We start from the raw sequence: 27,967 nt of genomic DNA, 5'->3' as shown, positions 1-27,967 counted from the left end.
ACATCTAGGATGTCTGGGAAAAGTGCTAATGCAGGACCAGACAGTATACCATCCCCTGCTGCCAGGTCAGTAATATAAGTGTGTGGGAGGAATGAATAGGAAAGAATACAAATTAAATTAAATTAAATTAGCATTCTAATTACAAATCTAATGAAAAGCCAAGTAAGGAAGTGAGGTTGTGAGATTTAATCCTGTACTTGGTAATATTCATCAATTTATCCATCATTCCAAATCCCAATGTGTCTCCAACACAAACAAGAGACCTACCCCCTTCATTATTATTATTATTATTATTATTATTATTATTATCATCATCTCATATAGTAATTAGTGAGCATTATATAGGAGCAAGCACGACTATGTGAGATGGTCTAACCTTCTTCGAAAGTTGTTTTTAATTTTCAAGTCATAATGTAAAACAGAATGTGAAACTTCCAAAAATGCAAACAATTGTCTCCCATTGGTGCTGCTGTCCATCAGCCGTCTGAATCCATCTCGACTTCCTCAACAGGAGGGCCCATGCTTAAAACAAGCCATAAAGTTTAATATTGATCTGTATGGCTGGTTATGTGAATTATTATTACAAGTATCCATTGGAATTCTGAGACATTTATTGCTCTTTGAATTGATTATGGCTTCCTTCTCTTTCACCTAGCACGTCCTCTCGAGGGGGGAGGGCGGCAGCCGCTGGCAGACCGCCCACTTCTGAGAGATTCAAACGCAAGGCTCTTCAGCTCAGCCTCTCCAAGAAATTCTGGTTATTATCTGTTTGTAATCAACATTGATTAGCACAAGGGGAGTGGGCTGTGTAGTTGTCTGCACCCAATTAGGGTCATCGATTGGTACGTCTGCTGCATGACAAGCTTCCGAATTTCAAACTTGACTACCTACGAAACATTTCCTTTCCATTTGAGTGACTGAGGTAACTAATGTCAGGGGGTTGGGCTACAGACGTTTTTCAATTGTTATGGGGTTACGCAGTTTTTATAAGGGTGGAAATAGGGATTAATTACTCAAAAGGCACTTATTTATTAAAGTAAGTTAGGAGAATAATTTATAGACCTGGCTCGGATGACGATATCTTTTCAAATTTGGCTGGCATATAAACCTTTCTCATTTCACAGCACAAAGTCAAAGTCCCCCTCTGCCCAAGGGAAAAGCTCAGAGGAAGAGGAGGGACGTCGGAACAGTAAAAGAAACCTCAGCAAGAGCTCAGCGGTGGCTGCTGCCTACGTTGCCTTCCTCAATAAACTCTTCGGAGAGGTCAGTTCAGCAGCCCGTTGCCCGATATACTCCAATGCCTTGACTTACTTATTTGTTTCTGGTCAGGCTACTCCAACAAAAAAGGTCATGGTTGTAGTTTCAAGCTATTGATTTTCTAAAAATCCCAGGAGCATGTGACGTGTCAAGAAACAGCTTCTGGTAAATAGCAGGGTTAAATTACTCGTAGGAAAATTCACGACAACATCATTCCCTGATCTATCTACCTGTTCCTGAAAGACTCCTAAACCACACACACAATATGGAATCTAGCCATAAAATATAAGATGTTTTTGAGATAGTTGAAAGTAACAGGAAAAAAACGTTGATAAAGAATTATAAATTGACCTCTTTTTCTTAAAAGTTACAGCACAATGGAGATACGGTAATTTTCTGACATAGAATAGGTACGATTTATGGACAGAGTCTAACCCTTTCCAACCTGTACTAAATCAAATGCCAAACCATCTGATCAGGACTGACGGCTGTTACCTGAAAAAAACAACAACAACCATCCTTTCCAAGAAGTCACTCCAGTAATTCCACTTCACAGATGATTTACTGCCCGCCCTGGGCTGGTTTCCATTAAAGCCTGGCTGGTTCAACTGAGGCTCTGTTCACGTCTGATTCCCTGATCACAGATTGCTGCAGGGCACCAACATTTGGTACAATGTCAACAGGAAACGAGCCAATGCAACGATCCAGTCCAATGTCACCTTCCCCAATTCTGTTAAAGGATGGGTTCATTGATTTCAAGAGCACCATTTATATGTGTTTTAAGTGTAATATAAAAGATTTGTGCGGCTTTAATATTTTAAATTGTATTTTATTGCTGAATGTTTTCTATTACAAAGAAAAGTAAGAGCATATCTCTGGTAAACACAAGATTTAAAGTGTTGCTTTAGCATTATTCTTTGAGGGAAATAGATCTGTCAGCAAATCAATTAGCTGACAAATGTCAGACGAGACTTATACAAATAAGAATTTCTTTATTCAAGGACAACCCTTTAGAAAATTGTTTTGAGATACTGTATGTTTAGCCCTGGAGTAAGAATATCATGTCTGCAGGTTTCAGTGTAGTGGAGACAGGGGGCAATTGTAACATATTACATTTCAAAAATAAGACTTGTGACTTGTGAATTAATATAATAAACAGATTTGTCGCTAATCATAACAACAACCAAATAAAAAGGTATTTAAAGTTTTGATAAACCTTAAGAACTGTATATGAATAGGAAAAGACAGGGGATAGTTGGCTGCATGGAATGGAGACAATGGACGTGGATCAGATCCAGGATCTTAATGAAATTGACAGAAAAACGTTTTCCTTTGTCAAGGACAGAACTCAGCATGGCAAATACTAATTTAATAATTGTGGCGATGGACAGTAATCACAAAGGCTTATTCTACAGTAGATAAAGCTGAAAAGCAAAGACTTCACATGCAGAAGGTCACAATCATTTGTTTATAACAGATGATTATTGAGCATAATCGAGACACATGAAAAAATACTTTAAACCTTTGCCTTATGTAACCCTGTCCAACCTAGAAAATATGTTTTCATAGAATTAAAAATGTATTTCTGAATTACATTGTAGAGACAAAATACAATAGCCAGCATTAATACAACCAGCAATTTATTTGTATTTATAATAGTTACCATGAAAGCTTTTTTATCAAGAATCTTTTGTTCAGTCAGTTTGTTTTTAGTTGTGTGGTTTATATTATATGAATTCACATTATAATGTTATGTTATATAATATTTGATTTACAATTATTACTATTATTCTTACATACATTTAAATTAATAAAATATCCTTTTAATTGCAGCACAATATGGGACCCTGGTTAGACCTCTTTAAAGCAGAGTAAGGCATTTCCATAAATGCTTTCATTATAGAAGAGGGATTTACTGTCAAGATAACACAACAACTTAATTTAAATCTACGCCAAGGGAACTAGAGTGCCGATACTCGTTTTAATTATGTTGCATAACTCAATTTCTTAATAACTAATGGGAGCGTTTTCATTGTTTTAAAGCAATTTGTGGGAAGTGAAAAGCCATTTCCCATTGACCTTGGGCTACTGAGGAGAGCACACTGCATCCTCCTCTGAGTTACAGCCTCACCTCACTGATCCGCTTTGTTTTCCTGCAGCGGCCCCCAGTTAGAATGTACTAGTAGCCAGGTGGAGAGGTTGGTAGTATTCACAGGAAAGAGGACATATGTCCCTGACAATGAGGCAGGAAGCCCATCCATCCCTCAGCAGTCCTAATCCCTGCCTCAACACAAGTATTAATAACTCCCTTAGCAAGGTTCACTGTCAGTCCTCATTAGATCTAAGTGAAGAGAGGGCCTTCAGAGACAATAACTAAAAGAAAAACTGTTAATGCATTATCATGACTAATATAAGTGAAGCACAGATGGATGTGAATCAAAATCCAGTGTACCCATCAATGAGTAGTGCGCGCTGTACTGTGTGTTCCACCTGAGGAGGACATGATGTGTTTGTCACGTATACCTCCGATATGTCTTATAACGCAGTAGACTGCTCAGTGGACCATGGACCATGGCAGATACAATGAAATTAACTGTTAATGGGTTCGTTCTGACGGATGAATCCAGAGTCCGCACAGCATGGTGTCTAATCCTGGATGATGAAAAAAAAAATCCAATTAATGTGTTGGCCTTGCTTTCTTAAGATGCCCTTGTAGGCTGGAGGATCCTGGGTAAACAGCGCTGTTGGACTCTGGGAAATGCTGCAGCCTCAAAAATCATATTAAGAGGTTTATATGATGTTTTAGTATTTATGGCAGAGTACAACTTTAGTGAGGTAGCTCTTGGCATGGCATTTGTTTTTCAACTCAGTTGGCAATATTTTACAGTGGATAATTATTTGAACGGCTGCCATGCGATGCCCCTTCCAAAAAAAGTATGGGGGCTTCTCCTTTTCCTGAAGCTATTGTGCACTTAAGCAGGATGACATTGTATGATTTATGTATAAGATACACTGAGTGCCAACATGAATTAGGAGAAAATATTGCACTTCTCTTTGCATTTACGTTCCACTTCTGCTCCGCCTTTTTATCTTTCAGTTGCAGTAAAGTAATATAAATGGACACTTGATTAAAGCAGAGGTCCTACGTAGAAATATAAATGCACAGAAGTAAGGTGAGCATTAGCATTACTTTTAAAACCATTTTTAACATTCAGTTGCCAATCTCCTACAAACTCTAACAATAACACATATTTTTCACAGTTTTAATGTAAAACATTTCATGTAATTGCTATAAAGATCAGATGAATGCATTGAGGTAAAGAGGTCAAAACTATAACCTCTGGAATAAATGTAAGTACAGAAACATAAATACTAAATGCTAGTAGTGCATGGATGCAAATGTACGTGGAACTTCCACCTCTGCTAGAGTGTCTTTATCTTATTCAGCTTCAATTATTTCCCTTACTGAATTAAAGTGAGGAAAAACAAGCCCAGAACACATTTGTGCTGGCAATAATCAGAGCTTTCAAAAGCTTGTGTGTGTCGGTCTTGTTTCTTTGAACTTATAGATATCCTCAGGCTGGTGCAGTATTGTGCTAAGCTATATCTCCATATGTCAGGCTCAGCTGCTCTATAAGAGATGAGGGAGTTTACATGTGTCTTGCTTCCCTTGTGGACATGGTAATGCTTCAGTAGCACATTGTTAGCTAGCCCTGGATTCAAGATGTTGTTGGAGCAAGCACGATTTTTGAAAAGCCATAATTGATTGGAGGATTAATTCCATTTCATAATCTATTATATCGAAGCTTTACATATTCATACAATTCAAATTAGTACATGTTTACAGTACTAGTATTTCTTGCCTGAGGATATTTGTACAGTATTGCGACTTAAACATGTGTATTTATCAAAACTGTCTGTCAGCCACTGGAATATATTAACATATAGCTATTTAAAGCTTTAATACATTCCACTGCAAGCCATTATTCCTAATGTGGATATTTTGCTCCTAGCTTTGCTTCAACTTCCCTGAACACATGCAAAAAGGGAAAAAGACGGAGAGAGAGAGAGAGAGAGAGAGAGAGAGAGAGAGAGAGAGAGAGAGAGAGAGAGAGAGAGAGAGGGGAGAGAACACCCTGAGCAAATGTCAAAACAAGGCAGAGAATACTGAATGTTTCAAACACAAGGATTTATGCAAATGTTATATCTTGTGCTTCTTGTGTGGAGAGTGTGTACGTGTGTATCCGTGTCTTGGTTTACATGTATCCTTTTCTTTGCAAGGTTTGTGTTACTCACTGTCACATTGTTGTGCGTGGGTGTGTATTTGTATGCACAGACTTGAGCATGTGCTGCATGTCCCTCAGGATGCTGAAGATGTCGTGCGTGTCTACACAGGAGTGTGTGGTGTGTCATTTTGCAAATTAGAAAGACATGCGCAGGGTGAAATCCCATTAGAGAATACTGTCAGCATGCGGCAGTGTTGACATGATATGCATGTTATTGTAATTTGGTAGTCAAAAACAGATTATTGCCTGGATATGTCTCAGGAGAATTTGCTGTTTTAAAGCCACCCTGCTTGTAAATCCTGTCCTCAGATGTGGCCTTGTAATTATCTCTATGCTTTTTCTCTTTCTTCCCTGCTCCACAGGATAGAGCGCTGATGCCGGAGGAGTTAGATGGTAAGATGTGGTAGGCGTAATTACGAAGAAAATACATGATAAATTGCAAGTCAATGCAAAGATTTATCAATCGAATAGATTTTTTGCTTCTCTTCTCTACCCACGAAAGAGATTGAATGTTTTTCAGAATGACTTGAAATGTTTGGTACTGACTCAGAGCAGCAAAATCAATTCAAACAACATAACTTGCTGTTCTTGAGAGCTGGCTGGAGTTCTGTCTGCTGGAGTCAACAACTTACAGATAAATTAATACTTTGTTCAAAGTGGAACTATCTGCCCGCACACAGTTTGTGTCCTCTTGGGGAAAATACTTTACAGTTTGTTGCAATTGCTATAATTAGTTTTTGTTTTTTTTGTCTGTCAGAGCTACATGTGGCCTTCAAGGAATTTGACTATGATGCGGATGGCTTCATCCATTACAAAGACATTGCAGACTGCATGAGGACCATGGGCTACATGCCGACAGAGATGGAGCTCATCGAGATCATCCAGCAAATTAAGATGAAATGTGCGTATTGATCCATCTGTTTATTTGACTGTGTGTTGTTGTTTTTTTTCTTCCTGAGTGGTTAAAGCATGTGTGCATGATTGATGGGTGTTGCTGAAGTGAGTAGGTGTGAATGCCTGATGTATGTGTCAGTTGCACAAACATGTGTGCTTATATACGTGCAGTCTTTCCTATTAGTTCGAGAGGCACTGATGTTTGTCTTGGAAGTAGGGGACATTTTAGCAGACTGATTAATGGCCCTCACACAGCAGGTGCTGGGTGTAGGAGTACAAGTCTGCATGGTGAAGAGTGTGTTTAGTTTGGATCAAACTTTTCTCTCTCGCTCTTAATGAGGGTGTTTGTCTCTACCATATGTACTGAATGATCCAGTATAGATTTGTGTGTGGTGAGTGTTTAACGTTTAAGGTGAATCATCACTGCATTGATTTCTGCCATGAGCCTGGAGAACAGCTCCAAGTGTTACCAAGTGTCGATCTGATCTGTGAGCATCTGTCAAGGCTTTACATAAACCTCGAGAGCAGCGGTTCTCAAACTGTGGTCCGCGGACCACTGGTGGTCCGCGAGGGTACTGCAGGTGGTCCGTGGAAAAAAGCTAAATAAAATCCACTTTTTATTATCAAGGGTTTTCGGGGACCACCTCATATGTGACTAGCTCTATCAAAAGCAGTTGCATTGACCTGAAGACACATTTTGAGTTATATACACTGTCAGGAAAGAGGAGATTCCTAGCTTTCTAATGATATCAGGCAGTGGGGTAGTGGTCGTTGGGCTCATCGGACATTTATGAGAGAAAATCTCTAATGTCCGAGTGCAAGTGAATGCACCACAAGACACGAGCCTTGTAACCCCTCCCCCGGCCCTGGCGCGAGCGTGGAAATATGATTGGCGGCGATTTCATTTGAACAGGACAGCGCAAAACGAGAAGCATCCGGACCCAAGTACTGTAGACGGAAGGAATGACGTATTTGCGGTCTACAATGACAGAGAAGAGACTGTAAAGTTTGGCTGTACTCAGCATTGAATCAAAACGCACTAAAGCTTTGGATCTTAATCAGTTTGTGAGGCGTTTTGCTGAACAGAATGGTAATCACCGCATCATAACAGTGATTGACAGCTGATAGGAATAATATAATTGTTAATATTATCATATTAATTCAGACAAACTTCGATGAGACAGTTAATTAATGTACTTATTGCAGCAGTCTGCATACATTTGGTACCCCTGGTCTAAGAGTGAAACAAACTAATTCAGTTATTGTCCAGTTAAAATGCATTCAATTATGTCTGCCATCTTATATATTTCTATTTAAGGCTTTACCGATGTGCCACAATAATGTCACCTAATGTTATTCAGTTAAAATATAAATATTTTGGCTTTCCAAGTTAACATTGACTGCGATTAAATCAGCATATACTTCTGCCAGGGGATGCCACCCCTCAAAATCTCCTGCCACCCTCTTGCCACCCCATGAATATTTTTCTAGATCCACCCCTGAGTAGGCTATATTTTTCGTTTCGTTTAATAAGTTAATTTCTCAGATTTAAATAGATTTTGAAAGTGGAGATAGAGAGAGAGAGAAACAGTGCTGTCTGCTTAGTAGCAATACTAGCTCAAGCCTTTATGCAACTTACAATAGGCCTATCCATTGTTTATGTTACTTATATGCCTGTGTGTCCATTGTTTTGAGTCTGTGTGTGTTGAGCGCAGCACCGTCTGCTTTTTGCAGCACAGTAACTAAAGCATAACGGTAGTTTTTTTGTAGACCTGTCTGCCCGTTTTGTGCACGTGCGTGCGTGTGCACTTGTGGCATTGTTTGGGATGACCTAATTCAAATACCGTCTGCCGTCCTCTTTGAGAAACATACACAACGCAGACAGACACCGGTCACAAAAGTATCAGATAGGCTTCAATTTACTTTTGATTGTCTATGATTAAATATAAAAAAATATCGGCGTTTTAACACTACGTTTATATATGTACTTATTTGTATGGTTTGCATATGAGGTGGTCCGCGAAAACCCTTGATAATAAATAGTGGTCCGCATAAACAAAAAGTTTGAGAACCCCTGCTCTAGAGGACACAGGTCTTAGACATGTTGAGTACACCGACGTTTTATAATAAAGAAGACTTAGTTTTTTTCAGCAGTCCACCTGCATTTATACACAATACAAATTAGGCCAGTTGTACACCTACACTGCATCAGAACTACCAATCAGACGGTAAAGATTACTTTAGCCCCAGGCCTTGGCTGGGTCTATGGTGATAAAACTGCATCTTCTCTTTTCTGAGATTGATGTATTTGTATACATGGTCCTTGTTTAAATAAATGCATAATCCATTGTCAACAACAGATGTGTGTTGAGATCAGCAGGAGGGAAACCAGTTTATGTTATATAACGGAGCTAAGCGATTTATCTTTTTAATCAAAAGCAAATACTTCAATAAAAATACAATCATTTATTAAATACAACTTGTTTTATGCAAATAACCACTATGGATGATAATTACAACGTAAAAGGGAATTTCTGAGAGTTTATACTGACTGTGTGACAGTTAAGTATTTGTTGTTGAAAAAATGCTTAGAACCGTGGATGAGTGGACCAAGGTACATTTAATCCTTGCCCATTTCAACTCCAACCTTCAACAGCCTCACTTGGCCCGCCGCCATCAACCTAGGTGACTGAATGGTAACAAACTTGACATACTGGTTGTTACTGTTTTGTGAAAGACATTGACTCACTTCACTGACTACTGTTCTTTTTTTCTGTTTTCACCATATTTTCCATTATCCTGTAACTGTCAATTACATCACTGTTGGGTGGTTACAGCCAGGTGAAATAGGAAGAATGACTTTTTACTACAAACACTGCTTTCTGCCTGCACTAAAACGTCATCGCTACACTTCACGGATAGGCCTACTTATTGCTCTAAACCAAAATACATCATGTTTATTCAACCCAGACTCACGCCATTTCGTGTTATAGTCACACAATTAATTTAATCTATTGATTCGTGTTCACCAACACGATTTTCGCATTTTTTTCGTGTCACACAGAACGATTTTAAAAGCAATGTATTTCTATTGGTAGTATGTTTCGTGCCGGTGTTACCAAACAAATTGTGGCCCGAACAACTGGTGATATTCTATTATTTTTGACAGATGTATTGGGGGGTGTACCTTGAGGACCCATTGTTGACTCACCGGGAAAGAAACATCTCGATCGCTTCGCGTGTTGTTCAAATTCATCTTTTGGTATATCTGACTGAATAGGACGACTTTGATGCACGTTCAGTACGCGTATGTGAGGTTGTGGGTGAGATGCTGATATCCTGAAGCTTACAGTGACGACTAGAACATGACAAAGTATGTGACTGTGGGGATGCCTGTGCAAAACATTGCAAACTTTAATAAATCATTTTAACAATATATTTTTGTCAGAGTTTCAGTTGTACATCGTTCTTAATGTGATGTATAGTAGCTTTGATAGCTGTCCATACCTTCAGACCGCCTCTATGTGAAACACAAGTTGTTTACTCACAGCCCGAAAGCAGCCTGGAGATGGCAAGCTGTGATCCGCTCCGAATAAATGGTGGCACCACGTCTTTTTGTCCGGTCGGGTCTTGGAATACCAGAAGCTGTGTGGTTCATAAACACATTTTCTTACTCAATATCTTACCCTAAGCCTACCATCTCTTTTATTTTAAATTGTATAATGTCTGAGTTTTGTTGCCGTCCGCGAGGAAAAGAAATCAGAATACTCAGAATACTGAAATCTGTATTTTTTGTCATCTCTTTTTCCTTCTAATTAGTTATTATTTGGTGCAGGCACGAAACATACTAATAGAAATACATTGCTTCTAAAATCGTTCTGTGTCAGAATACTGAAATCTGTATTTTTTGTCATCTCTTTTTCCTTCTAATTTGTTATTATTTACATTGCTTTTAAAATCGTTCTGTGTGACACGAAAACAATGGGGAAATCGTGTTGGTGAACACGAATCAATAGATTCATTTCGTGACTATAACACGCCGTGAGACTGTGTTGGTTTATTTTGGGAAAACAAAATGACAGCCAGACAGCAACCTGCTACATGTCACAAGACCCAAGGCTTTAACAACGTTTGCTTTTCTGCTAATTAAAATCCCCTTCAAACTTAACAATATGACGTCTTGTGGCGGAGTGACCAAACATAATTCACTGTCAGCCTCAGTTTGCAGGCCAGGTTTCTAATAAGCTGCTCAGCTGCAGCACATTAAACAGCAGCATGTACCCTACACGTACCTGTAAATGCCATTTCGGCCCTTGTGGATGCTGGCGCGGTGGTTACCCCTCAAAACCAAAGCCTAAAAAACAGTATCTGTCCATCACTTGCAACCAAAGCGAAACTTGTTTAGGTTAGTCTCTCGTTCCCCTGCTGGGGGCAATAGAGTCTGTCTGCAGACCGCAAGGAGGCGTTTCCTATAGGGCGTTTCCTATAGGGGCGTTTCCTATAGTGAACGACGGGAGCCGGCTCTCGCCCGCGAACGAGAGGTTTTTTGTTTTGTTTTTGCGGAGGGATCTAGATCGGCATGAAGGCACATTATGCAATGTGCAATGTGGACATTATCCCGCTTATTACACATGGCCACATTCTCAACAAAGTAACGACATGACTCCCAATAATAATTGAAATGCTTTTATGGATTTAGAAAAAGATTTTATTGATTTAAAAAATAGTTTTTTGTATTGATTTAAATTGACATGCATCCGCTAAGAAAAGTAGTCCGTTGTTACTGTTTGAACTAACGTAACAACGGCAGGAACTGCTTCTATAGTGTTTTTGAGGAGCTTTTTGATTACAGATTTGAAAACATCGTTGCTTGCTTTAAAAGTAGCACAATTCATTATGTCAAACCTTGAAAGATATCCCTGCCCTAATGCAAAAAGTAACTGGCAACTATGTCGCCGTAGCTATGATGTCTATGTCTGGACCGCTGCGTAAAAAGGAGGGTTTCTGACCCATTACTTCTCTTCCTACTTTTTGTCCCCCTCTTCTCCCCGCTGCAGCCTAGCAGTTGATCTCAAAGCACGCTCCCCTCTCCTGCAGGGAGAAAAACTATATTTATATACTTTATATAGGTTGATACAGTAGCCCCTTTTTTTAAATAGTTTTTATAGGTGTTGCTATCTGTTTTGTGTAGCGTGGTTCTACAAGCAAGTCAATGCATTAATTGGGTGGTATCAGAGAGTTACACGGGTCTGTAAATGCAATGAAAACAATTGGCCACAGCAAATAATTTATATTAAACATGTAATTTTTACTTTTGAATACTTTAGTACAAAGGATGTCTTGAATAATTTAAGTGATATATGTGTACACATATAAATAATTAGTCAAAACAGGGCTACATTTGATTTAATTAAAAGGTATAATATGTGGTAAACTGAAGAGCCCTTTGGGAGCCGAAAGAGCCGGCTCTTCTTGGTGAGCCAAATGATCCGGCTCAGCAAGAAGAGCCGGAATTCCCATCACTAGAACAATGACTTCTTCTGCGAGGATTTATAAAAGCAGCTGGATAAAAAAAGTTAGGAAACGCCCCTATAGGAAACGCCTCCTTGCTGCGGTCTGCAGACAGACCCATCTCGCTGGGGGAGAGCGTCCTGCCAGCTGCTGTCAATCAAACACAGACGGTACCCGCCCCTCCAGCGGCTCAGATGTTAGGAGTATTTCAGTTGTTTAAACAACGTTATTTTTGATTATAACAAATAATGATCAACGACACAATAATGACTAAATGTCTCTTCAGTTGCACTCAATTTCTAAAGGAATATTTGAATAAAACCACCTTATTTAACCTCAATTTTATACTAAGGAAATAGTAGGCCTTCTGACATGTGGGTAATCCAGAGAAATTTGAAGATTGTTTTTGAAAGGGATGTTGCAGTTGAATGATTTGTTTTTATTGAAATGCTGTCAACACCAACATTGTTTAACATAGCAAGATACATTCTCAGAAATTGATAACTTAAAAAATAAAAGGCAAATCAAAATCAAACTAGCATGACACCATTAGAGTTCCCCTGTGTGATTGATAACAGACATTTTGGTATGTATTGTTATAAAACTTGAAGAATGTCAAAGGCCTGCTTAGAAGTAATGGCTAAACATAAGATCCTTTTACATAAATGTAGCATAGAGCATTGATTAACACTGATTATGAAACTTTAGACTCTGGGTCCACAAGTAATTATTTTCCCACATAACATTTACTCCTTCTTGGAAACACAGTAAATCAAATCTATTTTATTTATATAGCACATTTATAAACGATTTTTGGTCGAGCCAAAGTGCTGTACATACAATATAAATAGCCTACAGTAGAGACACTTTACAGCAAATACAACAGCACAGATTGTTCAGAATATCAGTATGAGAAAAACGACACCCTCTATCCTTAGACCCTCACATCGTACAAGGAAAAACTTCAAGAGAAAACCCACAGTTTAAGGGGGGAAAATGGGAGAAACCTCAGGGAGAGCAACAGAGGAGGGATCCCTCTCCCAGGACGGACAGACGTGCAATAGATGCCGTGTGTAAATCGAATAGAGATAATACATTTGACAGCATATAGACCAAATGTTAGGAAATGCATGTGTCTGTAATAAGAAGATGAATCCACGAGGATGTCAGCTACAATCCTGTGGAAGCCATCAGGGAAGCAGCATGACGAGACCCAGGCAGGACCGCAGAGACAGGTTCAGCCACGACCCGAAGTCCACGACTTAATCCAGAACTCAGGATAGAGGATCCAAGACACAGGACTACAGCAAGAGGATCAGCCTCGACTCCGGATCCCGTCGTAGATATAGATACAAAACAAGAAAAAAGATTTGGCTGGGTTAATCGGAACAAGAGAATACACAGACACAGACAGAGAGGGAAAAGGTCATTGGATAAAAGTTATAGTAAGGCATGTTTCCAGCTGGCTTCTGTCCAGTTTATCAGCTTCATCTGTCCCGGGGGTAAGTCCAGTGGCGTAACTATCGACGGTGCAGCACCGGGGGCCACAGCCGTCCAGGGGCCCATGCAAAAAAAATAAAAATGTATATATATAATTTTTTTTTTTTTTTTAAATTATATATATTTTATTTTGGGGCCCCAATGGCATTGACTGGTTCACGCAGTCTTCAAAGTAACCTAGCAACCTAAATTAATTTTTAATTTGTCTGTCCAATGACCTTGCTCCCTTTCATGTCATGTGATACCTTGCGTGACGAACGAACCGTTTAATCAACATCAAAAGTTATATGTACTACACAGCTATAGCAGCAGCAAGATCGGCAGAATTATAACAAATTGAATAGCTTGCATTTATAATGTACAGCAAACCAAAACACAAGAGCGGCGCTCAAAAGAGAAAGGACAAGAGAAAACAAGGAGATGTAAAGGCTAAACAGACAACATTAGACCGTTTTTTTTGTCATACATTGTCCTCGAAATCGAACGCTAACGTTGGTAATGTTGACGTGCAGAGGGAGCCGGAGGCTAACGATAGCTCACCTGCCTCACCATCATCTAACTCCACAAGTGAAGCTGTATCCGTGGCTGTGCGACCTTCTTCTCCAGCCATGAGCCAGGAGGAGAGGATGGATTTGGCTGTGCCCGGCGGTGGTCCTACAGTTCCCGCAAGGGCCCCGCCCCCAACCGATAGGGGACTCTATGGCGCTATTGAGACCCCGACGCCAAGATCAAAGGCTATATTATAGCAACCGGTCCATGTAGGCCTATCGGTCCATTCCCCAGAGACACACATCAAGGAAACAGGTGTTTCTCCGAGATGTATTACACCACCACTACCAGAGCAGGTATCAAGCCACCAGGGTGGGAGGAGGGGGTCAGGAGGACGGGACTGAACTGACCGCCCAGGGGCACGGCAGAGGACCAGGAAGGGGTCTCGGGCGGACGGCCCGGGGGCAAGACAGAGTCCAAGGTGGGGACCATGGAGGGGCGAAGGCAGCGGCAGGAAGAGTCAGGGGGCCGGGCCCGAGGGCGAGGACCACTGCACTCAGGGGGCCGGGCTCGAGGGCGAAGACCAGACAGCTCCGCAGGCCAGGCAGGAAGGCGCTGACGGGACAGTGCCGGAGGCCGGGCAGGACCCGGTGTCGGAGCTGGTGGGACAGGCCTCGGCAGGATCCCCCACGGAAGAGGACCAGGACACGGGATTGGCAGGACCCCCGGCAGGAGAGCAGTCGGCGGTGCCTCCAACAGCACAGGACAAAGGGTTGGCAGGACCCCCGGCAGGAGAGCAGTCGGCGGGACCCCCAACGAGACAGGACAAGGAGCCGGCAGGACCCCCGGCAGGAGAGCAGACGGCGGGACCCCCAACGGGACAGGACAAAGGGCCGGCAGGACCCCCGGCAGGAGAGCAGTCGGCGGGGCCTCCAACGGCACAGGACAAAGGGTTGGCAGGACCCCCGGCAGGAGAGTAGTCGGCGGGACCTCCAACGAGACAGGACAAGGAGCTGGCAGGACCCCCGGCAGGAGAGTAGACAGCGGGACCCCCAACGGGACAGGACAAAGGGTTGGCAGGACCCCCGGCAGGAGAGTAGTCGGCGGGGCCTCCAACGGCACAGGACTAAGAGTTGGCAGGACCCCCGGCAGGAGAGCAGTCGGCGGGACCACCAACGAGACAGGTCAAGGAGCTGGCAGGCCCCCCGGCAGGAGAGTAGGCGGCGGGACCTCCAACGGGAAAGTACACAGGGTTGGCAGGACTCCCGGCAGGAGAGCAGTCGGCGGGACCCCCAACGGGACAGGACATGGAGTTGGCAGGACCCCCGGCAGAAGAGCAGTCTGCGGGACCTCCAACGGCACAGGACATGGGGTTGGCAGGACCCCCGGCAGAAGAGTAGTCTGCGGGACCTCCAACGGCACAGGACCTGCGGTTGGCAGGACCCCCGGCAGAAGAGTAGTCTGCGGGACCTCCAACAGCACTTCAGTAGGGACTTGAGATGGGACTAGAGAAGGGACTAGGAAAGTGACCTGAGGAGGGACTAGAGAAGGGACTACAGAGGGGACTAGAGGAGGGACCAGAGGAGGAACTAGAGAACGAAACTCGAGAGGAGACTCGAGAGGGGAACTAGAGAGGGGACTCGAGGAGGGACTAAAGAAGGGACTAGAGGAGGGAACTCGAGAGGGGACTAGAGGAGAGACTAGAGAATGGCCTAGAGGAGGGACTAGAGGAGGGAACTTGAGAGGGGACTCAAGAGGGGAACTAGAGAGGGGACTTGAGGAGGGACTAAAGGAGGGACTAGAGGAGGGACTCGAGGAGGGAACTCGAGAGGGAACTCGAGAGTGGACTGGAGAGGGGACTCGAGAAGTGACTAGAGGAGGGACTAGAGATGGGACTAGGGAATTGACTAGAGGCGGGACTAGAGATGGGACTTGAGAGGTGACTCGAGAGGGGACTGGAGAGGGGACTCGAGAGGGAAATGGAGATGGGACTAGAGAAGGGACTAGAGAAGGGACTAGAGAAGGGACTTGGGAAGGGACTTGGGAAGGGACTAGAGGAGAGACTAGAGGAGGGGCTCGGGAAGGGACCAGAGGAGGGACTAGAGAGGGGACTAGAGAGGTGACTAAAGTGGGGACTTGAGAAAGGACTTGAGAAAGGAATTGAGTAGGGACTATGGCAGCTGGGACCAGGACTGGGGCCGGAACCATGGCTGCTGGGGCCAGAACTGGAGCTGTAACCATGGTTGCTAAGGCCGGAACCAGGGCCGGAACCATGGCTGTAAAGTCCGGTTCCGGAGCAGGGACCATAGCTGCTGGGACCGGCACTGGAGCCGGAACCATGGCTGCTGGGCAGGGAACTGGAACACGGATCCATGGCTGTGTGGGGTGGTACTGGAGCACTGTACCATGGCTATGTGGGATGGTACTGGGGCACGGAACCATGACTGCTCGGGGCTGAACTGGTTCTGGAACCCTGTCCCTTTGGGCTCATGCTGCCAACCTGGCCTTGCGACACTTTACTTTAGGAGCCGTTTGGAGGCTCCGTGGACCTCCAAAGGCCAGACGAGTACCAGCGAATGGCTCCTGGACAGTAGCAAACACTGGGTGAGAAGCAGGGGCTGACGCCAGACGGACCACACCGATGCGTGTGGTGTCAAAACAGGAGTTGGGAGACCTGGGTCTGTCAGGACTGGGAAAACAAATTGTGAGGTAATCTAAAAGCCTGGCAGGTAAGAATTTCACCAAACTTTGATTCCTCAGTGTAAGGTGGACTGCTTCTGCCAGAGCAGCATCTCGCTGCTGAACCCTGACCGCTCCTATCCATTGATCAGAGCAGGTAGCCAAAGAAAAAGTAAAATCCAATAATTCCTGCTCAAAAGGATCTGCTTGGCCCATATTTGAGGTCGGGTTGTAATGTTACGTGTGTGAAGCAGGTAGGACCCAAATGCAGATTAACGTAAAAATAATTCCTTTATTCCAAGGCTATGCTGACAAATACAGAACAGAACAGAACAGAACACTCACCGAGGACAAGCCAATACACAAGACAACCCGAAAAAGAGAGACAGAAAACCCAGAACTTAAATACACCCAGGACTAATCACATAAACACGAGACAGGTGAGGAGGGAGGAGAAAACACATAGGTACCAGGTGAACACAATTGGGTAATCAGAGAGGGAAACCGACAGAAAGCAAACAGGCAGGAAACGGGGGTGAACACTTTACAAAATAAAATAGGAAACCCAAAGATAGAAAAGGACACGAAAAATACCAACACAGACAAATCCTAACACGTTGTCTGCGACAATTGACTCACATGCACAATCTCAGGTCCATTTCGGAGCGTGTGCCATACTGTATATGAACATCCATCCATCCATCTTCTCCCGCTTATCCGTGGTCAGGTCGCGGGGGTAGAAGTTCCAGCAGAGAGCCCCAAACTTTCTTTTCCCTGGCGACATCAACCAGCTCTGACTGGGGGATCCCAAGGCGCTCCCAGGCCAGCGAAGAGATATAATCCCTCCACCTGGTCCTAGGTCTACCCCTTGGTCTCTTCCCAGCTGGACGTGCCTGGAACACCTCCCTAGGGAGGCGTCCAGGTGGCATCCTAACTAGGTGCCCGAACCACCTCAACTGGCCTCTTTCGACGCGAAGGAGGAGCGGCTCAACTCCGAGTCCCTCCCTGATGACCGAACTTCTCACCTTATCCCTAAGGGAGACACCAGCCACCCGGCGGAGGAAACCCATCTCGGCCGCTTGTATCCGCGATCTCGTTCTTTCGGTCATGACCCATCCTTCATGACCATAGGTGAGGGTAGGAACGAAAATGGCCCGGTAGACAGAGAGCTTTGCCTTCTGGCTCAGCTCCCTTTTCGTCACAACGGTGCGGTAAAGCGACTGCAGTACCGCTCCCGCTGCTCCGATTCTCCGGCCCATTTCACGCTCCATTGTTCCCTCACTCGAAAACAAGACCCAGAGATACTTGAACTTCTTCACTTGGGGTAAGGACTCATTCCCTACTTGGAGTGGACAGTCCATCGGTTTCCTGCTGAGAACCATGGCCTCAGATTTGGAGGTGCTGATCCTCATCCCAGCCGCTTCACACTCGGTTGCGAACCGATCCAGTGAGTGCTGAAGGTCGCAGACCGATGAAGCCATTAGAACCACATCATCTGCAAAAAGCAGTGGTGCAATCCTTAGTCCACCGAACTGCAGACCCCCTCCCCCACGACTACGCCTCGAAATCCGATCCATGTATATTACAAACAGGATTGGTGACAAAGCGCAGCCCTGGCGGAGGCCAACCCTCACCGGAAATGGGTCCGACTTACTGCCGAGGACCCGGACACAGCTCTCGTTTTGGGAGTACAGAGATTGGATGGCCCTGAGTAGAGACCCCCTCACCCCATACTCCCGCAGCACCTCCCACAGTAACTCCCTGGGAACTCGGTCATACGCCTTCTCCGAGTCTACAAAACACATGTAGACCGGATAAGCGTACTCCCAGGCCCCTTCCAGGATCCTTGCGAGAGTAAAAAGCTGATCCGTCGTTCCACGACCAGGACGGAATCCGCATTGTTCCTCCTCAATCTGAGGTTCGACAATCGGCCTGACCCTCCTTTCGAGTACCTTGGAGTAAACTTTCCCGTGAAGGCTGAGTAGTGTGATGCCTCTGTAATTGGCACATACCCTCTGATCCCCCTTTTTAAAAAGGGGAACCACCACCCCGGTCTGCCACTCCTTCGGTACTGTTTCCGACTTCCACGCAACGTTGATGAGACGTGTCAACCATGACAGTCCCTCAACACCCAGAGCCTTCAGCATTTCCGGGCGGATCTCATCCACCCCCGGGGCTTTGCCACTGTGGAGTTGTTTGACGACCTCAGTGACCCCCCCCCGGGAGATTGGTGTTGATCCCCCGTCATACTCCAGCTCTGCCTCTAACATAGAGGGTGGAGTTGTCGGGTTCAGGAGTTCCTCAAAGTGTTCCTTCCAACGCCCTAACACTCCATCAGTTGAGGTCAACAACGTCCCATCCTTACTGTACACAGCTTGGATGGTTCCCTGCTTCCCCCTCCTGAGGTGTCGGACAGTTTTCCAGAACAACTTTGGTGCCGCCCAAAAGTCCTTCTCCATGTCTTCTCCGAACTTCTCCCACACCTGCTGCTTTGCCTCGGCCACGGATGAGGCTGCTGCCCTTCGGGCCTGTCGGTACCTTGCAACTGCCTCGGGAGTCCCCCGGGATAACAAATCCCTGAAGGCCTCCTTCTTCAGTCGGACGGCTTCCCTGACCACCGGTGTCCACCAGGAGGTTCGAGGGTTACCGCCCCTTGAGGCACCTAGGACCTTGAGACCACAGCTCTCCGCCGCGGCTTCGGCAATAGAGGCTTTGAACACTGACCACTCTGGTTCAATGTCCCCAACCTCCACAGGAATGCCCGAAAAGCTCCGCCGGAGGTGCGAGTTGAAGGCCTCCTGAACTTGGGCCTCCTCCAGACGTTCCCAGTTCACCCGAACTACACGTTTGGGCTTACCAGGTCTATCCAGAGGCTTCCCCCGCCACTCGACCCAACTCACCACCAGATGGTGATCAGTTGACAACTCCGCCCCTCTCTTTACCCGAGTGTCCAAAACATACGGCCTCAGGTCCGATGATACGATAACGAAATCGATCATGGACCTTCTGCCTAGGGTGCTCTGGTACCGCGTACACTTATGAGCATCCTTATGTTCGAACATGGTGTTTGTTATGGCCAATCCATGACTAGCACAGAAGTCCAGTAACAAACCACCACTCCGGTTCAGATCAGGGGGGCCGTTCCTCCCAATCACGCCCCTCCAAGTGTCTCCATCATTGCCCACATGTGCGTTGAAGTCTCCCAGCAAGATTAAAGAGTCCCCTTCAGGAGCCCCATACAGGACTCTTTCCAGGGTCTCCAAGAAGGCCGTATACTCTGAACTGCTGTTGGGTGCATAAGCACACACAACAGTCAGAGTTTTCCCCCCCATAACCCGCAGGCGTAGGGAGGCGACCCTCTCGTCCACTGGGGTAAACTCCAACAACGAAGCACCCAACCGGGGACTTGTGAGTATCCCCACACCCGCCCGGCGCCTCACACCTTGAGCAACTCCGGAGAAGAATAGAGTCCAACCCCTATCCAGAAGTAAGGTTCCAGAGCCGATGCTGTGCGTAGAGGTGAGCCCAACCAGATCCAACTGGTACCGCTCCACCTCCCGCACAAGCTCCGGCTCCTTCCCCCCCAGAGAGGTGACGTTCCATGTCCCCAAAGCCAGCTTCTGCCGCCCGGGTCTGGTCCGTCGAGACCTTCCGCTTTCACTGCCACCCTTCTGGCTGTATATGAACAGTGGAAGAAAAACGGGAGAATCGATGCAAACATGGAGAGGAATGCAAGGAATGCTGCTAATTACTGGAGACAGGTACTTGAGCGTATTGTCAACATTACAATCACTCTGGCCACTTGTAACTTGGCTTTTAGAGGACATAGGGAGATTCTTGGACAGCCCAACAGTGGAAACTTTCTCAGTATGATAGAACTTTTAGCATGTTACGATCCGGTTCTGAAAGAACTTGTTGAGCGACCACAAGCTTCTGTGAAATACTTGAGTCCAGCTGTTCAAAATGAGATAATCTACATAATCGCAAAGCGGGTGCAGTGCGACATTCAAGTAGAAATAAATAATGCTCCGTTTTATGTTGTTTACATAAGTAGGCCATCTTTTTCGTTTCGTTTATTTAATTAGTTAATTTCAAGACAACTTTGGGAATTTTGTTTGTTTGTTATGAGTTTTAAATAGATTTTGAAAGTGGAGAGAGAGAGAGAGAGAGAGAGAGAGATAGAGTAGAGAGAGATAGAGAGAGAGAGAGAGAGAGATAGAGAGAGAGAGATAGAGATAGAAAAAAGCAAGCAACGCTGAGTTGGGGGGGGGGGGGGCCAACAAAATATTTGCACCGGGGCCAATCACAACCTTGTTACGCCACTGGGTAAGTCATTCCTGATCAGATGGTCAGAATGACCAGCAAGTCATTAAAAACAGAGGAAACCACAGTTAATTTTATATTAAAATCTGAGGCGCAGTTTTGTTAATAGTAGGCTTGAATAGCCTTGTTTCTAATTATTTTCATGATTCATTTGGAAAAATTGTCTTTTCACACCACTAACACTTGTAATGTTGCAGCCATAACATTGTCATCTCTCATGCGTTACACACTTTACCTTTAATGTATACTGTAAATAGAAAGAGCATAGAACACATTATGTGATGCTTCAAACTGTGTAGGAAGTACTTTAAAGCTCTACTTTAAGGGGAAACAAAAAAGAGAATTATTCATAACTTCAGAGCTTTGGTTGTGGTGATTACATTTTGTATTTCCTGCTATGTTGTATACTATGTAATATGAAATATTCATCTATTCATTGATACTTTTATTTGACCCATACGGTAGAATGAGCTTCAGATATCCCTAGCTTAATCTCTGGAGCGTAATCCCTACAGATCCATTAATGCCATGAAAATCAGTCTTTTTTATGTAACTATCAATTAAAAATAATAATAATCTCCACTTCATGATTATAAACGGACCCACTTGAGGCACAATATTTTAAGGAGGTGTCAGTAATCCCCCACAAACTGCTGTTCCACAAGGGTAAAGCCAGTCTGCCCACCTCCATGCAAGTATTACAATTACTTTCTAACTCAAAAATCATAGAAGAAATAATATTTTAGCAACCTTCAGTTGTTGTTGCAACTATATGGCAATTTAAACCTTTAGTTTAATATTCGCCAACATTAAAAGTATGTTTCAAGCCAGACAGTTTGTCACAGTTTGATTTTCATCAGCAACAATCCTGACTCTCTGAGCACTGATTAAAATGACAGCATGGCTCTATAGACAAAGTCTTTCACATCCACCCAAGGATAATGAAAACCCACCGGCTATATTGGTCTACACACTATCAAATAAGCCTGCCTTTTGTCAAACTAATAACATGAGCCTTCCATTGTGTCCGCCTGTTTTGATCATTACCATGGGGATCAAACAAACAGAACTGGGTGGAAGGAAACATAATGAGCAGGAAGCTGAATGCATTGTTATCGCCTTTATGCACTAAGGAAATTCATAAACTTTTCACATAGAAGTATGGTGAGAAGTCAAGGAAAGCTGGATGCATTGGTAAAAGCTTTTCTTCTGCATTTAAGAAAATATTGACAAACTATTTGTATTTATGCTTTTGTATTACAATACTTTATTTGAGGGAGATGCACTACATGTTTGTTGCTCGTGAACCTAATGTTTTTCCTGAAAATCAGCCATGACTATAACACTTTTTCAATAAACCCAGTGCTTACTTTATGCAGTTATGCCAAAACATATTAGTTTGTACAATATGTTGTCCGACAGAGAAGTCAAAGTAATGTATAACCTGGTGCTACAGTGCTCACCTGGAAAGGTTGGCCCTAAAGGCTTTGTCCCTGCCGCCGCAGCCCGGATTTGAATCTGACCTGCAGACCTTTGCTACATGTCATCCTCTCAATCTCCCCCTTTCCTGTCCATTTTCAGTATTTTCAGTGTCTGCTATTTATTAAAGTGTTAAAGCCCAAAGAAATATTACGAAAAAAATCGTGTTTACAGGTTTTCTAAAGGCCACGGTCGCGCTGAGAAGCCATACGTCAGGAAGAAGGACATTACATTATTGTTGTGTAAATATGGGGGTAAGGGTCAAACTTTCATGGACTGTTTCCTAAAAAGTCTTTGCACATCAAAAAAGAGAAGTCGTTTTATAAATAATTAAAAAAAGAGCTTTAAAAGAGAACTTCAATCCCTGTTTTTCTTTTGGATTGGATTTCATTTCTACATGTGGCCTAATTTGAGAGGGGTAGCTCAGTTTGAACCAAAGAAGAGTTATCATCAACACTGCAGTCCCCCTCAGCTCCACTGAGGGTTTAAGCCTCTTTCAGCTCATTGTTTTGGTTTTGGTCCATGGTCCGCACTTTACAGCTTCCCTAAACATTGTTTGAAGATGCTGCAGGCAACTTTTTAGTGTAGAATCTCATAAAACACTTGTTTGTCCAGCACCAGGCTGAAAAGTGAACAACTACCTGGTGAAAACAGTACATCATTCAGCAGCCGTAGAACCAGATGTTTCTCCGGAGTTGGTGGAGACCAAAATCAAGCTAAATGGGGATTGAATTTTGGCCACAGGAAACACAGCTCCAAATGATGCCTTTGCTCTACTGTATGTGTACATAAGCTGTAACTATTTGCTTTTTTTAATTGTGTAAATGTTATGTTTAGCTTGTACTTGCCGAATTGGAATAATAACAATTGTATAGGTTCCAGTATAGGATCTGAATTATTCTTGTCATCATTGTTAATAGGCTGTATACTCTGACACCATAATGCTTAAAAAATGTGTAGCATAAGCACTCCAGGGAGGCATAAACATGATTACTTGGTAGTCTACACAGTAACATCTGGAGTGTTAATTTAACACTCATAGATAAGGACCATCTAGAAAATATTCTATGGACAGGCCTACTTATTGCTCTAAACCAAAATAGAGCAATAATTAACACTTAAAGGGAGGGATTAACACAGAGTTCCTTTTAACACTGAGCCAGTGAACATATCTATGAGTGTTAAATGAACACTCCAGATTTTACTGTGTACCTGTGCATGTGTCTTCTGTGTACATTGCTGTGTGTGTCCTTGGCCTCTTGCAGGGGGCGGTCATGTAGACTTTGATGATTTCTGCGAGTTAATGGGGCCAAGGATGCTTGCTGAGACTGCTCATATGGTCGGGTTGAAGGAGCTCCGCTGCGCCTTCAAACAAGTAAGAGCCAGGGACTCAAAAGAAAACTGATTTCAAATGACAAATCAAATCAAGTTTTATTTATATAGCACATTTATAAACGATTTTTGGTCGAGCCAAAGTGCTGTACATATAATAAAAATAGCCTACAGTAGAGACACTTTACAGCAAATACAACAGCACAGATTGTTCAGAATATCAGTATGAGAAAAACGACACCCTCTGTCCTTAGACCCTCACATCGTACAAGGAAAAACTTCCAGAGAAAACCCACAGTTTAAGGGGAACATGGGAGAAACCTCAGGGAGAGCAACAGAGGAGGGATCCCTCTCCCAGGACGGACAGACGTGCAATAGATGCCGTGTGTAAATCGAAGAGATAATATATTTTACAGCATATAGACCGAATGTTAGGAAATGCATGTGTCTGTAATAAGAAAGTGACAGTACTTTGAAGTGTGCAACATGACCTTTCCTTAGAGAGTATAAACATACGGCTCTTACGGGTAAACAAGTCAGAGGGGGAGAGTGTTAGTGAGTCATTAATTAATGCAGAAGTTAAACATTTTGACGAAGGAAAATATAAAAAAATGATGATGTTTTTATAAAGTCTGGATCCTGCCACATACATTGCCACCCTTTATATTCTACACTTATTTGACTCACCTGTTCATTTGTGGATCAGTAACCTTGAGGAACTATTGAGTTCCTCTCTTTGACGTGAATGCAGTGGTATTACTTACATGAATGATGACGTAGCCGCCGACCAAGCTAAACAAATGAGATGATTGTGTTTTTTTATTAAAGCTTCACACACCTGGGTTTTTCATTTAGCGCATTATAGCATGATTGGTTTTTAATGGTAACTGCTGAACAGACAAGGGTTATAATGTGCTCCTAATGATTATAACTGAAAACATGTCATTATGGTACCGGGAGTAAATTATGTATATTATTAAGGTAGTCCTGGGCTTCTAAGTATGACTAAATTCTGGCTCCTAACAAAAGAATGGGGTGAATTATCAGCTGCCATCAATATTATAATTAAATGTATATTTATGGAAATATCATAATTTGTGTCAATTATATAACACACCTTTTACTGATCTTGATCATTGAGCTTTGTGACAATATTTCTTTCTCAAAAATCTTGAAGTCTTGCCATCAAAGCCTGATGGCAAGACACCTTCAGCAACATTCATCTGCGTGCGTATAAGAAGAAGAAATGTGTCTCTATTTTGAGAAGGCAACGCTACATATTCATCTGCTATTATATCTGGAGTTAATTCATCACAAGTGCGTCATCACCAAGGTCCTGAGTAGCGCTGTTTAAAGCTTACACAATCACATGTTCTGATGAGTCGTTCAATTTTGTGGGATATAATACAGTAGCTCTCAACTGCCACATGCAGATTATAGTTTACTCCGTGACAAATAGGAATACGTTGTCAACTCTTACCAACTCAGCCCTCACTTTAAAAGTGTTTCTCACTGTAGCACTCACACCTCATGAGTCAGCGTTGCCCCATCTGCACACTCTAGCTGTTTTCAGACTTCCAGGGACCTCATGCTGCCTACTTGTGACTATACTCTGCATAAAATCATCTTGAAATATGTGTATCTCTCTTGATAACTCTCCTCACTCTGTCTGTCTTCTCCTCCCCTGTGCATTACATCATACTGTGATCATTCCCCACCCTCCTCATTAGCTCAGAAACAAGTAATGTTCATATCTAATCCTTGTGCCATCTCTGATCCTCTTCATCTGTGTTGTTTGTCTCTCCTCACACACATGTCCCCACCTCCTTGCTCTCCACTCACCGAACATGTTGTAGTTTGATTGTGACGGTGATGGAAAGATCACACATGATGAGCTGAAGGAGGGCATGAAGAACCTCCTGGGGGAGAAGTTAAAGAAAGGCGAACTGGAGGAGATCCTCAGCGACATTGACCTCAACAAAGATGGCAGCATTGACTTTGATGGTGAGCGGTTGGCGACTCAGGGGAGTGTTGGAGGAGGGAAACAATTAGACTCTAGGCAAGGTGTGAGAGGACATTGAAACAATTATTAAACACAGTGATAAAACTGTGACAAGGGGATGGTTGGTACACAATACAGTGATTATCAACCAAGGGTACTTGTGCCCCATTGGGTATTTGTGCAGTTGCCAGAGGATGCGATTTACTGCAACTACTGTTTAGTTTAATGAAACAAAACGACTTGGTTAGGTGTAGAAAATTATAACATAACCGTATGAAGATTTGTTCAAAGCGATACATAAACTAAGTTAAAATACTTTGCTAAAAGAAGATAATGGTCCAGCTTCTTGCCAATCCAGTAGTTAAAGCCACTTTTTTTTACATACTATTTTAGTACAGAAACATCCAGTTTATTATCAATTAATCACACATTTGGAATGTGATGGACGTAGTGTTGATAAAGAAAATACTTGAGGTAATCATGACCTGACAGGAGCGCGAGTAAATCAGACAAAAAAGGTCTGTAACTGCTGGTGTTCATGGGGCAAGAGCGGACTAGGAAGGACAAAGCAGAGGAGTACATGAATATTGTTGGAATGGTTTGAGGATGAAGGTGACAGAGGAGAAAATCAGTTACAAATGAGGCGGGAAAAGGCTGGGATGGGAAAGCAGGGATGGTTACATCAAGGTGGGTTAGCTGGAGGGGCCGATCCAATCTAATCAGGAGTGCATTAATACAATCAATACACATGCCTGGACAACTGTCACATATCATAAAGAGAACACACACTTGGGCAGTTCAAGGACTTTGCAAACATGTCATTACCATATTGTACCTCCCAAGCAAATAAACAAAGCGCGCGCACGCACGCACGCACGCACGCACGCACGCACGCACGCACGCACGCACACACGCACACACGCACACACGCACACACACACACACACACACACACACACACACACACACACACACACACACACACACACACACACACACACACACACACGATTATATGCTGCAGCACACTGGGGGTTTAGAGGTGTGATCCTGTTTGTCTTGTCTCAGCAATCCAATCAATTACAAGTATTGGGAACATATGACAAGGCGTGTCAGTCCCTGAAGGGATCAATAAGCAGGTGCAGCTCATTATCATCAAGTAGCCCCTGGGGCAGCGTTGGAGTGTGTCTGTCCAGCTCAACCACATGGGCAGACAAAACCAGCTTCCACAGCCTCCGAGAGAAGACCCTCTCAGTATCCAGACGGCAGGTCGAACTCAAGTGTTAGGAGCTGCTGTTCCGCACTTCACTTCTTTTTTACAGAAAATGGTTAGAGGAGCACCTCAAGAGATAAGTGGGTTAATCTGGAATTAGGCTTTAGTACTCTGTCAATCAATAGATTCACACCTACAACCAGACGTCTTTCAGAGTCACAATGGGGAAATGGAAGTCATGATTGACTGGATTGATTTAGTGACCCCTGCCTCAAGCTTGGTTACATTGACAGGACACATCAATAGCTATCCTGATTGACACGTGAATCTATAATAGTGAAAAAAGTGGTAAGAAAACTGATCACTGATTTTGAGAGCCTTGCAACTGGCAGTGTTGGAGTTGTCAGCCTTTAACTCCAGACTTGTGATTGAAATCTCCTAAGAAAACCAGTCTAATATTAAAAAAAAGAGTCATATTTGACTCCCTTATTTTGGTATTAGTCCGTCACTGCATCTATTTCCCATTTACTAATTTCATTACATCACAACATGTGCCGTGTTAGTTTCCGGTACATTGGCTAAAAATAATGTGGCTGCATCTCAAGCTCTCTTTTTATGATGTTAGTGTCATTAGTCCTTATCGGTGGATCTGCTCTCTGTCTCCCTCTGCAGAGTTTGTTATGATGCTTTCTGCACGATGACCCCTGATGGAAGAAGATGGAGGCGCTGGTTCACAAGTACCGAAACTCTTCCTGCTGTTGCAATGTGTTCCTGTGACATTTCAAGTGTATGCTCGTACACAAATTTAATTGAGTAAAATAAAACTTATTTTCATGAATGTTGAGTTTGAGTAAGTGCAGAGGGTAAAGGGGAGTTATGAAATATTTGTAACTGTTATGCTGCGCTGTCGCCCCCTTGTGGTTAGAACGTTTCCTTGCTCTTAGAGCCTTTAAATGAATGTGCATTAACTTTCTACTTTCACTGATAACATTTTAACTTTAG

At 43.5% G+C, this 27,967-nt stretch overlaps 1 protein-coding gene across 1 annotated transcript; it reads left to right on the top strand.

The window, feature by feature from the left end:
- Positions 1 to 5,513: 5,513 nt before the first annotated feature.
- cabp4 (calcium binding protein 4) lies at positions 5,514 to 27,917 on the top strand. Its single transcript, XM_034094021.1, has 6 exons — positions 5,514 to 5,538; positions 5,906 to 5,936; positions 6,301 to 6,444; positions 23,684 to 23,793; positions 25,607 to 25,754; positions 27,638 to 27,917. Exons 1-6 carry the CDS (start codon positions 5,518 to 5,520, stop codon positions 27,664 to 27,666), a joined length of 483 nt encoding a protein of 160 aa, XP_033949912.1. The 5' UTR covers positions 5,514 to 5,517; the 3' UTR covers positions 27,667 to 27,917.
- The last annotated feature ends 50 nt before the right edge of the window (positions 27,918 to 27,967 follow it).

This window comes from Pseudochaenichthys georgianus, chromosome 1, assembly GCF_902827115.2.
Source record: "Pseudochaenichthys georgianus chromosome 1, fPseGeo1.2, whole genome shotgun sequence".
NCBI classification, from domain to species: domain Eukaryota; kingdom Metazoa; phylum Chordata; class Actinopteri; order Perciformes; family Channichthyidae; genus Pseudochaenichthys; species Pseudochaenichthys georgianus.
The sequence above is the reverse complement of the archived record's forward strand: the minus strand, read 5'-3'. Positions and strand labels throughout refer to the sequence as shown.

What these genes read in the sequence shown, in the direction of transcription:
- cabp4 (XM_034094021.1), top strand. Translation starts at nt 5,518, where the DNA reads ATGTATCCTTTTCTTTGCAAG. An exon ending in GATGCCGGAGGAGTTAGATG is followed by an intron (nt 5,937 to 6,300) that starts GTAAGATGTGGT and finishes TTTGTCTGTCAG; the next exon opens with AGCTACATGTGGCCTTCAAG. An exon ending in CCAGCAAATTAAGATGAAAT is followed by an intron (nt 6,445 to 23,683) that starts GTGCGTATTGAT and finishes GGCCTCTTGCAG; the next exon opens with GGGGCGGTCATGTAGACTTT.